This window comes from Zootermopsis nevadensis, unplaced genomic scaffold (assembly GCF_977971745.1).
Source record: "Zootermopsis nevadensis isolate Lab colony 2312 unplaced genomic scaffold, Znev_1.0 Znev_ptg000031l, whole genome shotgun sequence".
Taxonomy (NCBI): Eukaryota; Metazoa; Arthropoda; class Insecta; order Blattodea; family Termopsidae; genus Zootermopsis; species Zootermopsis nevadensis.
The window spans coordinates 6,715,173-6,727,993 of NW_028259163.1; the positions used below are offsets into that span (position 1 = coordinate 6,715,173).

Below are 12,821 nucleotides of genomic sequence, written 5' to 3' on the forward strand. Positions count from 1 at the left end.
AGGTGTTTGACAGTGTCGCTCCTAAAATAATTTCTGCATTTTGAAGAAATAAAGTTTGAAAACTTTATTATTATAATACAGAACTGCAATAACCTTAAAAGAATGTGGAATTCGAAACGACCAGCACGATCGGTACGCACATCCGTTTCTACACAAGATTTGCGTGTGAAACTTAACGGCATGCGAAGAGGACGTTTTAATTCAGAGCGTAACCACAATGAAAGGCGTACAAATTCAGTTTTGAAAGTGGCACCCTGTTCCATTATCTGTCAATACGATGTTGAGATGAGCACACCAGAAAGTGAAAAACGTTCTCGACGATTCAACCCATATGTTGGGAGATGCCGTAATCAGACAGGAAGTTCCGGTTACAGAGGAAGCAGAATTGGAAGGATGGTTTCTGGTTACAGAGGTACATCATAACAGAATATAATTTATTTACATTCCATAGATCCTTCATAGGTCTGGGCCAAGGATGTAGAAAATGTCATAGCACAAACAGAATACTTGTTTCTAATACAAATATAAATTACATAGTTATGACAGTAATTTGGAGTCAATTACAACATTACCATCAAAATAATTACACTAGAAAAATAACCACGTTTGCTTACATGTGTTTGTAACAGCTGAGAATTGTTGGTTGAAATAAATTTTTCTATGGAATAGGCTTGAGATAGGAGATGCTTCAACTTCTTGTACCATGATTCAGACTTTCTATAGGGGAAAATTTCTGAATAGAAAGTATGTAAACAGTTTTGTTTGTATACATACTTTATATTTAAATACACTACACATTATGCAAGGTTTTAAGATTTCTGAATAGATTAGTTACAATACAGTAAACACCTTTTTGGTATTTGTTAAGGTTAGTGTTTGCACGTGAAGATTGTATCTGTATCATCTAAAAATAGCATCTCCTGTCTCACTCCTACTGCAAAGAACAATTTAAGTAGAAGCATGCTGGCAAAGATTAGGGATAATGTAATGAATATGTTTTTCCAACTTTAAGTTACTGTCAATTTGTAGGTTAAGAAATTTGGTTCTTTCTACTTCTTCGATTGTCTTATCCTCACACCCGATACATGGATTGTGGATAGAACAAGACTTAGCTCAACTTCTTCTCCTTCCATAATAAATGGTCTTCAGACCACGATGTCCAGCACATTAAGATTAATAATATTGTTGCAGATACCTTTGTAGCAGAAGAAAATAAAAGTCAATAATGAAACAATCATGTAGTTTCAGCTTCTTCTGAAGAATGAAACATTGGAATCTGTTTATGAAGTCAATGATACCAACAAAAAGTTTAACTCATTTTTGAATTCTTTTATAAATATTTTTGAAGCTAAAGGATCCTGGAAAAGTGGCTAATGCCTTCAACAAGTTTTTTCTAACAATTACTGAAAGCATAAATTTATATCAAACAGGGCAGAATATGCTGTTTCATTCTCAAAAGCTGCATTTCCTGTAAAATTACCTGGTATTAAGATTGTTCCAGTCACTGAAACATATGAAAAGTATAATACATAACCTCAAATCAAGAAAACTTGTCAGATTGTGATGAAATAACAAGTACAATTTTGAAAGCTTGTTCAGGTTTAATTAGTCATCCATTAATCCACATCTGCCTTAAAATATCAGTAGTAAGACCACTGTACAAGAAAGGTGACAAAACTAGTGTGACAAATTACAGGCCAATTTCACTTTTAACTACTTTTTCTAAAGTGCTTGAGAAGATTATGTACAATAGATTAAGTCATCATATGCATACTAACAACATATTGGTCCCGGAACAATTTGGCTTCAGGAAAGGTGTATCCACTGAAGATGCGACCTTCAAGCTAACAGACAATGTGCTTAAATCTATTAACCAAAAAAATGCTTTTGCACTTGCTCACTCTCGGAGTCCTCGAAGAGTGTGAATAAGAGGCTTCCAGTACCGGCTCAGGTGAAGTCCATCTTCCCTGTTGAAGTTGTCGGGATGTAATTCCATCTCAATGTCTTCCCTGATTATCCGATCCATGTAGCCGGTTTTTGAGGAGAGGAACAAAGTGCCTCCGAGCTGTATGTGGTGTCCCATGTTGAAGCGATGTTCAGCAAACGCAGATTTTCTGGGCAGCCCGAGCCGGATGTGCTCCCTGACCCTGGCCTCAACGGAATGGCCTGTCTGGCCGATGTAGACTTTGCCGCATTCGCAAGGAACGCTGTATACGTCAGGGGTCTTCAGTCCTAGGTCGTCCTTGACCGGACGGAGAAAACTGGGAATTTTCTTTGGCGGAAGACCAACAGACTTGATGTTGTGCCTGGCCAGCAGCCTGCTTATGCGGTTGAAGGTCGCCCCAACGTAGGGCAGGAAGGCAACCGAGGCTGGTTTTTCAGGAGGCGGTGGATTGAGGATCTCTGGATCTGTTGGTTGCTGTATCAGTTTTTCTTGAAGGTGGTGGTGAGTATCTCCAGTTCACCCTGTAGGCTCTCGTGGTCACAAAGGGCCTTAGCCCTGTGCACCAGGGTCGAAAGTACGGCCTGTTTGTTGGACGGGTGGTGATGGGAATTGGAATTGAGGTAAAGGTAGGTATGGGTTGGTTTCCGGTAAACCTTGTGACCTAATGAGCCATCAGGTTTCCGGTGGATATCTATGTCGAGAAATGGGAGATGGCCGTCCTTTTCTGTCTCCATGGTGAACTGGATGCTCTCGTGAATGCTGTTAAGATGGTTGAGGAACTCCGCGAGCTTGCCGCGACCGTGGGGCCAGATGACAAACGTGTCGTTCACGTAATGGAAGCAACAGGGGGGATTGAGGGTCGCCCTGTCCACTGCCATTTCTTCAAAATGCTCCATGAAGAAATTGGCGATGACAGGTGATAGTGGGGAACCCATAGCCACACCGTCGGTCTGTTCGTAGAACTGGCAGCCGAACTTGAAGTAGGATGATGTTAGTACTCTGTCAATGAAGATAAGTGATAAATTATCTTGTGTGTGTAATGGGTAGCTCTAATTTTAACTTATTATTTCTTTAGGTGAATCCTTTGTTTGCATTATTATTATTATTATTATAATGACTTTTTCCACATCCTACTGTCATCTGACTATCTTATGGATCCATGGAATGTAATAAAATATGTATGTGTACAGTCATTGTTGGTAGTAGAATATATTTCATGAAATTTATTTTGTCAAAATTTAATGTGAGTTTATTGTTTGCAATCCACTTATTCAACCTAGCAAAGACATAATTCCTGCAGAATTTAGAAACAGTCAATTTCTTTATGTGAAACAATAATATTAGTATCATCTGAGAAATATATGGGTTTAGAGTGAGGGTTATGGTTAGTAGTAAATCATTGATATGTGTGGGGAAAAGCAGAGGACCAAGTATATTGTACCCTGAGGAGCTCCATGCTTTATAATCCCCCAATATGAATAGGTATTATTACTAATACTTCAATCTACTCTTTTCAGATAATACACCATCACAGGTCAGACAAAAAAGACGTCTGGAAATGGATGCATTATGGTTCAACATAACAATTCCATATGGAGGCAAATACAGCAAGGACTACATAGTGAATACATTAATGGCCAAGATTGCACCAACAGTATTCATTCCACTCAGTTACAAAGTTCGAGGAAGAGATTCTTCATTTTTTGTTGATGATTTCAAAGTTGCAGAAAAGTTGGCCAGTGTTAACAAGAAAATCACAACTATGACTGGATATATACTGTTGGTATTAGTGAGGCCTGGATTACCATATGTGGTGATTGATTCTGCAGCAAAGGACAAAATAAGGACAGTGGTGGCTAAGCGTTACGATGTTAACCTAAAAGCCCTAGATCTGACGCACTTCCACACAGATCCAGATCTAATTGACAATTACGCTTTACCATTGTTCATGCCCGCAGTGATGTTGGTAGTACTGGATATCATTGTGGAGTGTGTTCATGACCTGGAAGCACTTTATTTGTCAGACAACAAACTGCACTCGCTTGATGACCTCAGTGTTCTTTCTATCAAATTACCTAAGCTCAAAGTCCTTCGCATTGGAAGAAACAGGATACAGGATTTGCAACAACTGGACTGTTTAGAGAGCCTGCCCCTAGAAGACCTAATGCTGAATGGAAATCCTCTCCGAGACAAATATCAAGACCACAACGCATATATACGTGACGTGAAGAAGAGGTTTCCAAAGCTGTTGAAGCTTGACGGAGTTGAACTGTCACCACCGATCAAGCCTGATGTTAGTGAACCCCTACAGATGCCAACAATTAATGAGAACTACTCGTGTCCAGAAGAAGGCAGAAGCTTCGTCCATCAGTTCCTGGCAGCGTACTACCAACTTTATGATAATAATAACAGGGAACAACTGGCCCGTGCTTATCTTGACAATTCCATGTTGTCACTGACATCAACTTATGTGCAGGATCAGAGTTCTGAAAACACTTCTGAGTTTGTAAATCATGTCACAGAGAGCCTGAATTTTCTTGGTGTGAAAGATGACAGTAGAGGACAGAAGTCATCGTATCATGGGAAAAGGGATATTATCGCCTGTCTTTCCAAGCTGCCAAAGACGCAGCATGCTCCAAATTCATTTGTCACGAACCTCAAAGTTTTCACACCACAGGTGATTCTGATGTCACTGACTGGCTTATTTTGGGAACTAGGACCCACAGGAAAACAACTTCTTAGGTCATTCAGCAGGGACCTGGTCATTGTGCCTCATGGCCAAGGTCACTGCATAATGAACGAGGAGCTCTCTGTGACATGCGCGACGGACAGCCAAACTGAGGTGGGACTGAGAACTTCAGGGCCAGCTGAAATGTTACCGTCAACCACACGGGTTACAGTTGCAGCATCTCGTCAGGTTGAACGTATAGATGATGGAATGAAGCAGCGGATGGTAGATGGTCTTGCCGCTCAGACTGGAATGAATATGCAGTGGGCACGAAAGTGTCTTCATGAAGGCAACTGGGATATTCAGCAAACGATATATATGTTAATTGTAATAAGTAAGCAAGGGACAATACCAGCAGAAGCTTTTGTTAAGTGAATCTTTCATCAGAAAATTATTTGTTAACTTATGAAAGGGCATTTTTCAGCCTCCTGTATGTCTCAATATACATGTGAAAAATTGTGAATTGATACATTAAATGTTATGGTTTTCCTTATTCTTATTTGTGTCATTATTGAATAAACTAATGTTACCCTATGAACCACCACCCTACAAAGGAGCAGGGACTGGTGCGTCATGTGGCACTGTCCTCACTGAGGAGATTAGTTATCCTGCCTACGTGCAACCCCAATTTTTCTGTTACTAACTTTGGGAACTTCCACTTTTTGGCATCTGCGATGTTGGTAACTATACCACTAGGGTCAGTATGGTGAAACCTAAAGTTGTCGGGCTAATTCTCAAGGGTTTTAAGAGACTTTTAGACATGTAAATGAACTTTCATCTGAGGCTGAAAACAAAGAAGAAGGAATTGGGCAGGTTTGTGATATAAGCCTGTGGACAGTAAATTTTAAATATGAAGATTTCTGTCTTCAGTGTTGTTGCGCTGTGTAGCCTGGTAGAAGTTTACTGACATTTCAGAGGTCCATGCTGCCTCCATCATCGCCCTGATAGTGGAGGCAGCAAGGACCTCTGAAACTGGATAAGTGAGCTGATTTCCTACCTCCCATGTGTACTTTCAAGCTACTACATATATATAAGTAGAGCCAGGATAATTCAAGTCAGTTCAGTGACTACTTACGGGCTGGACGACTGGGGTTCAATCCGCGATGGGGGCAGAGGATTTTTCCTCTAGCCTCTGCGTCCAGACCGGTTCTGGGGTCCACCCAGGCACGAAGATAAATTTTTGAAGTGTTTTCGAATGAGTTTGACAATATTCAATGAATTATTGTCCTTGTTACAAGATCGTTTAAAACGCCAAGATACCAGCATGAGAGAAAGCATACCTCCTGCAGAAAGACTTGCTATTACATTGAGGTAAGTAAAGTTTTATAACTTACTACGCTGATGTTGAGTTCGTAACATATTTTTTCAGTGTTTGTTTAATTTTAGTAGCGTGAGTATGATAATACATACTGAGTTCTGGTTTTATGCTAGCCTGTATTTGTTTGAAGTTATAATTTGATTAACGGAACTGTTGCAAAGTTACATTTTTAGTAGTACATGGGAGACAGGTTTGGCGGTATGTACATATGCATGGATATTGGAAAGAAACGAAAATATTTGGAAAAAAAAAATTATTCTGATGGAACAATATCGTCATTGAACATTTCCTCAAGTGTAGAACTATCTGTCGTGGAAAGAACTGAAGATGAAGCAGGTGATGCGGTTGGTACTTATGTAGTAGTGGGTGGTTGACTTGATTCCAGTGTAGTAAGTGTATTTCGCTGACTCGTAGAACCTTGAATAGACACATTTCTTAGCCTATAGTCCCGCGAAGGACCCGGAGTAGGACCCCACTCGTCGTAGTCACGATCGTGTGCTTGGGTTGAACATCCATAATAAGCTGGTTGAGGTGGATAACTTTGTATTGGTCTGTAGGTCTTGTATCTTCTAAAAAGTTGGATAATGTCTGCCTTTATGTCTAATTTTAAGTCATCGTGAATGCTTTTTAAATCAGGCACGAGAGATACCAAAAAGTTCCGATCTGGATCATCATTATCATCATAATGACGTTTCTTCTTTGTTAAATTGTCCGAGAGTCTTTTTAGCAATTCATTTTCGGCCTTTTCGGTGTTCGAGACATTTTTTTTCTGTTTCTTAGGGGGGATTATTTCTTCTGCCGCATCTCCTTCTCGACCAATATCTGGTTGTCGATCAGAAACTGGTCTTATATCTTGTAGTACGGCTAAAAAACATAGTTGATCAAAGAAGACATATTGTTTCCTGCCTGATGCTGCAGATCCACTCTTAACATTCATTTGCTTCGCACGTTCTCTGTTGTAACAGTCACGCAGACTCTTCCATTTTCGTTGCAATTTAGCAGCTGAAACAAAACAATATTTTTATTTAAATAAAGAACTTTTGTCATCCTACCTGGCCTATGAAATGTAGAAGTGCGATGTTTTGTGTGTGTCATCGTAGTTGTACGTATATTTCTTTTCTTACATGTTTAAACATAAGGAATACTTTATTGATTGGATCTACATCTGTGGTTTATTTTTTTAATATCTTCTCTTTTTTCAAGGTATCTAAGCATAGGATGTTCGTTTGGTGATTTTGAATTTGTTTACAGCAAAAATGATTGTGAGAGAAACATGTCAACTTATTTGGCATCACTTGAAAGCTGTCTGCATCCCTGAACCAACGGAAGATTCGTGGAGAAATATAGCCAGCGACTTCCAACAATACTGTAATTTTCCTAATTGTTTGGGCACTATAGATGGGAAACACATTAGGATAATTAAGCCATTAGACAGTGGATCCCTGTATTACGAGGCGCGTCCCAAAAGTAAGTTTCCCACTCGTCCCACAGCTAGCAAACCTTATATTGCGCGAAGCGACTGTGCGTACGTGATAGAGCAATGACGTAGCATGGCGCATGCACTAACGGCACCTCCCGCGTTCTCACAGTAGCATCGTTGCTGCTGTTGAAGATGGAGATTCTTATTCCAGCTCCCGCCGACTGTGAAGTGCGGTCAGTGATAACGCTAGGCCGCACACGGCTCGACGGACAGCAAGTCTCCTGCAGGAGTTCAGCTGGGAGGTGTTTAATCATTCACCCTATAGCCCGGACCTCGCTCCCAGTGATTTCCATCTTTTCCTACACCTCAAGAAATTCCTGTCCGGTCAGCGACAGCGTTTTGAGAATGACAGAGAGGCGGAGATGGTTGTCACACAGTGGTTCCAATCCCAGGCGGCAGACTTCTACGACACAGGTATTCAGAAGTTGGTCCCACGGTATGACAAATGTCTCAATTCCGGTGGCGAATATGTTGAAAAATAGCTGGACACTTGCTGTATCTGTTGCAATAAATATTTCCATGAAATTGTGTTTTGTTTCTGTAAACGGCCCCAGGGGAACTTACTTTTGGGAAGCGCCTCGTATAATTATAAATCTTATTTTTCCATGGTACTTTTATAGCTGTTTGTGACTCAAATTATATGTTTACATTTGTGGATGTCGGATCCTACGGTAAAGCATCGGACTCAACTATTTATAAAGAAAGTGAACTATTTACGAAAATAGAAAGAAAATCACTAAACATCCCTCCGCCACAGGAAATTACCGTTATGGGTACCTCTCGATCGGTAAACTATTCGTTTGTTGGCGATGAAGCACTTGGTGGTCTCTCAGAACACATGTTAAGGCCCTATTCTGGGAAGCATTTAGATGTTGCGAAAAAAATATTTAGCTATAGACGTTGCATTGAGTGTGCATTTGGCATACTCTCCAGTAAGTGGAGGATATTGCACCGTCCTTTAAATACATCTGTACATTTCGCTGAAGACATAGTAAAAGCATGTTGTGTGTTACATAATTTTGTTCGTCAACGAGATGGCTACAATTTCCAAGATACTTTACACGTACGTGGTTTCGAAGACATTGCAAACACAGACATGCCCAACTTACGATCAATCACTATTCGGGGCATATTGAAAGATTACTTCATAAACGAGGGAGCTGTACAGTGGCAATAAAACAGAATGCAATATTGAAAATAGGTACTTACGCGTATGTACGTATACAATGTATTTATAATAAATATGTGTATCAATATACAAAAATCAACAAATATTAACTCACCCGCAATATTTTTTTCTTTTATACTCTTCTCCTTGAAGTTGGCATCAAACAGTTGGCAGAGTTCTTCCCAGGATTTTGTTTTCTCTGTCCTGTTGCTGTATAATTCAGACCGCATATCCCAGATAGCTGGGCGGGCCTCAATTTCATGGATGAATAATTCAGTGTCGAATATCTCCATTGCGTACTTACACACTCCTGCAACGCACAGAACAGCAACTGACTTGAATGGCTGCGTTTGCGCGATTCGCCCCACTTCCGCTACTCCGTTTAAAATGTTCACTACATTGTTCCAAATTTTGAGGGTTTGATATGTGCGTATACGTTTGAATTAATTTTCGACATTGGTACATACATTTAATACTTTAAAGGAAATTTTATTTTATAATATTATATCGTTCTTTGTTGCCAGTTCTTACGTGTACTTTGAGTAGTGTTATAACCATTAAGCGGAAACCAATGCCACATCTTGCACCACTGTATTCTGTTTCCTCACCTCCCTCGTTAACTTCCTGCCAAGGAAGAATACTTGTGATTGGTGAACGCTCCAGCCGCCAATTCGGCCGAAAACAATAATAGCATCACTCAAGATTTTGTGCATTAGCATCTTTACCACTGTGCGTAGTTCTTTAATGTAACCATGGAATTAGAATATATGATTGCATAGTGTTCAGTGAAGGATATCTGCGAATTAATTTTAATTTGTTTGATTAACTATTACATCACATAAGTTCTGGTTACTGTGTCTATTTTTCCCTCCAATTATTTATTTATTTAGTTTAATTCTTCGTTTACGTAATATAAGTTGTTATTGGTGCAGAATGAATATTTAGTTTTTTCAATAGAATTTGGAACCAATTTTAGAGTGTTAGAAAATAATAGTTTCAGTTTAATTGTAATTGTGTTACAAGTTTTCTTTCTTCCCTTTTCTATAATATATGTGGATAGGTGTTCATTTTTCCCTTTGTTAATAAACGTGTGTGAACAGGTTTAATTTAAATGTTAATATAATTTATGACACGTGTGAAGTGTTGGCATACAGCCATGTTTGAATAAACGGAATAATTTTATTTAATTATGAAAATGGTGGTGATGTATTTCTTATATTAAGTGAAATAAGAATTTAGTTCATAATGGATGAGAATAACTATAGTGAACTGTCAAGCCTTTTCTCATTAAATGAGTGGAATGACATGTCAGAATATGATAAAAAACGTAATTACAATCTCCTAGAAAACTAAAAAGTTTTGCAATCATCTGGTAAGTTTTTAAACTAGGAAAAATTTACTATATTTACTTCAGAGTTACTCAGATACCAATATTAAGTGCTTATTGGCTCGTGTTTTGTGTAAACCCTATAATTAATTATCAACTATTTATATTAAAAAAGTAATATTTATTTTACTTAGGAGTGATTGAAGAGATACAGGCCTACTTTTGGATATTTACTCTGTTAAATTAAACCTTTCTCACTATAGCATCATTTAAACTGACTTTAATGTCATTATTGTCTCATTTACTGCCTCCACACTGACATCTGAAATCACTTTTGATGACAGTTGCTAAGGAAATAACATTGTCCTTTAATTTTCTGAATTGGTCCATGTAGTTATTTTGAAGCTTAAATTTGTTCTATTGTATCACACACTGTTAGTTCAGTTTTATTAAACTACATTGTATCTGATGATTAGTATTTAGGTAGTGGGAGGGTGATGCCAGCAATTTATGTAAAACCACAGTCCTCTGATGTCAGTAATAGGAGACTTTGAGTGCATTATCATTTATACAGGTTTCAAATGTGTTACATATAGAGGCACAAAATTTGGTAATGTGGTGAGTATTCTTCTGTTTTGCACTGTGTACATCCCCAGAATACTGACATTTTTAATGTGATAGCAGAATGTATTCTACATCTTATAATTTGGTACATATCTTTTCTCTACCAATTAATTTCTGAGTCCAAAGAAGGCTTTATCACACACTTCTATTTCTTGGACATTGCTCTTCTGAATGTAAGTTTTCTTTCTCATATGTCATGTATCCTTGTTAATCTTTGGATAGAATAGTTATATGGGGAAATCTAGAAAGACACAGTTATTATGCAGTCTCTTAAATAAATTACAGTAAGTAATGACGAAAAATGACTGAAACATGACTGCTGCCAATAACAATGATGTAGCTGTAATTTAAACTTGTAATAATTATATATGTTCCTTATGTTTGTCTAGAGAAGCCAGCTGAATTTATAGACTGATATTTGTACAATTTTATTATTTTCTGCATAACACTGCAGTACAAATTTTATACAAAACTTGTTGCATTTATGACTCCATCCCGACTTGCACAATTTTGGCTACAATAATTAATTAGTTACTGGCACTGAACAAATTAGTAAATACTGATTTTGCACAGAGGCCATTTATGTTTGTTTTATATTTTGTACAAAAACAAGCTTCATAGGTTTTATGTTTTTTATAAAACATACGAGGCGCGTCCTCAAAGTAAGTTTCCCACTCGTCCCACAGCTAGCAAACCTTATATTGCGCGAAGCGACTGTGCGTACGTGATAGAGCAATGACGTAGCATGGCGCATGCACTAACGGCACCTCCCGCGTTCTCACAGTAGCATCGTTGCAGCTGTTGAAGATGGAGGTTCTTATTCCAGCTCCCGCCGACTGTGAAGTGCGGTCAGTGATAACGCTAGGCCGCACACGGCTCGACGGACAGCAAGTCTCCTGCAGGAGTTCAGCTGGGAGGTGTTTAATCATTCACCCTACAGCCCGGACCTCGCTCCCAGTGATTTCCATCTTTTCCTACACCTCAAGAAATTCCTGTCCGGTCAGCGTCAGCGTTTTGAGAATGACAGAGAGGCGGAGATGGTTGTCACACAGTGGTTCCAATCCCAAGCGGCAGACTTCTACGACACAGGTATTCAAAAGTTGGTCCCACGGTATTACAAATGTCTCAATTCCGGTGGCGAATATGTTGAAAAATAGCTGGACACTTGCTGTATCTGTTGCAATAAATATTTCCATGAAATTGTGTTTTGTTTCTGTAAACGGCCCCAGGGAAACTTACTTTGTAGACCAGCCTCGTATTATCATATAAAATTTCAGGAGAGTACATTCAAAGATGTAGGTACTAATCCAACTTCAGAAGTTTAGAAGTACATGTAGAATGATTTTAATGAAAATTGGCCATTTGTTAATAGTTACTATTGAAACACAAGCATAAGCGAAATTGTACTAAATTAAATAAGGAATATCAGAAAGACTATTCTTAATAGAAGTTCTGACAGTAAGATTCTGTAATCTGTATCACTGCTAAGTATTTTTTAGGAAAAATGTTTATGAAAGTAAGAAGATATTCTATATAAGTTAATTACAATTATATGTAAAAAATATATTTAATTTTTTTGTACAGGTTTGGCTACCAAAAAGCTGTTTACACTGTAGAACTCTGAATTCTTTATTTTTAAAGCAGATTGTGTTTGTAGGTGTCACTAGGTCTGTTCCATTTATGTGTTAGAGAGTTGCGTAATGATACTTCAATTAACAAAGTTAACGTGCTTTGTGTGTGTTACCTACTCAGCTATGAGTATATGTTCTTCGATACTGGGAGTGCCGTGAATAAAACACGTTAAAGAGACCTCTATCTAACATTGGACGAGCCTTTTAAATGAGGTGAATTATGCAGTGACAGTGCGAGTTAATTTGATTTTGCGTATTCAAATAACTTGTGTCTTTGATGTCAGCACGGAATAATTAGTCTGTAGTACCATGATGATGCTGTAAGCGTAAGTGAAATATTTATTAGTGTTGTGATTTTAGATCTTGTGATTCAAAGTGGCAAACCAGATAATCATTATTTTATTACGGTCATTAATTAGGACTAATTGTTTATATTTATAAACATGCAAGCCAACTCCAGTGAGAGGTTAGCAGAACAGAGCTAGGTTTTCGTACCTGTATAATAAAATAAAAAGTAAAAATTGCTTGCATCATCACAACCTCAAATCCTACATAGAACCAAAGATAACTGGTAATAAGACAAATGCAGAGGAGTGCGTT

At 38.3% G+C, this 12,821-nt stretch overlaps 1 protein-coding gene across 1 annotated transcript; it reads left to right on the top strand.

The window, feature by feature from the left end:
- The first annotated feature begins 102 nt into the window (after nt 1-102).
- Nucleotides 103-5,166, top strand: LOC147872045 (nuclear RNA export factor 1-like). Its single transcript, XM_087359272.1, has 2 exons — nt 103-412; nt 3,463-5,166. Exons 1-2 carry the CDS (start codon nt 103-105, stop codon nt 5,046-5,048), a joined length of 1,896 nt encoding a protein of 631 aa, XP_087215398.1. The 3' UTR covers nt 5,049-5,166.
- The last annotated feature ends 7,655 nt before the right edge of the window (nt 5,167-12,821 follow it).

What these genes read in the sequence shown, in the direction of transcription:
- LOC147872045 (XM_087359272.1), top strand. Translation starts at nt 103, where the DNA reads ATGTGGAATTCGAAACGACCAGCACGATCGGTACGCACATCCGTTTCT. An exon ending in GATGGTTTCTGGTTACAGAG is followed by an intron (nt 413 to 3,462) that starts GTACATCATAAC and finishes TACTCTTTTCAG; the next exon opens with ATAATACACCATCACAGGTC.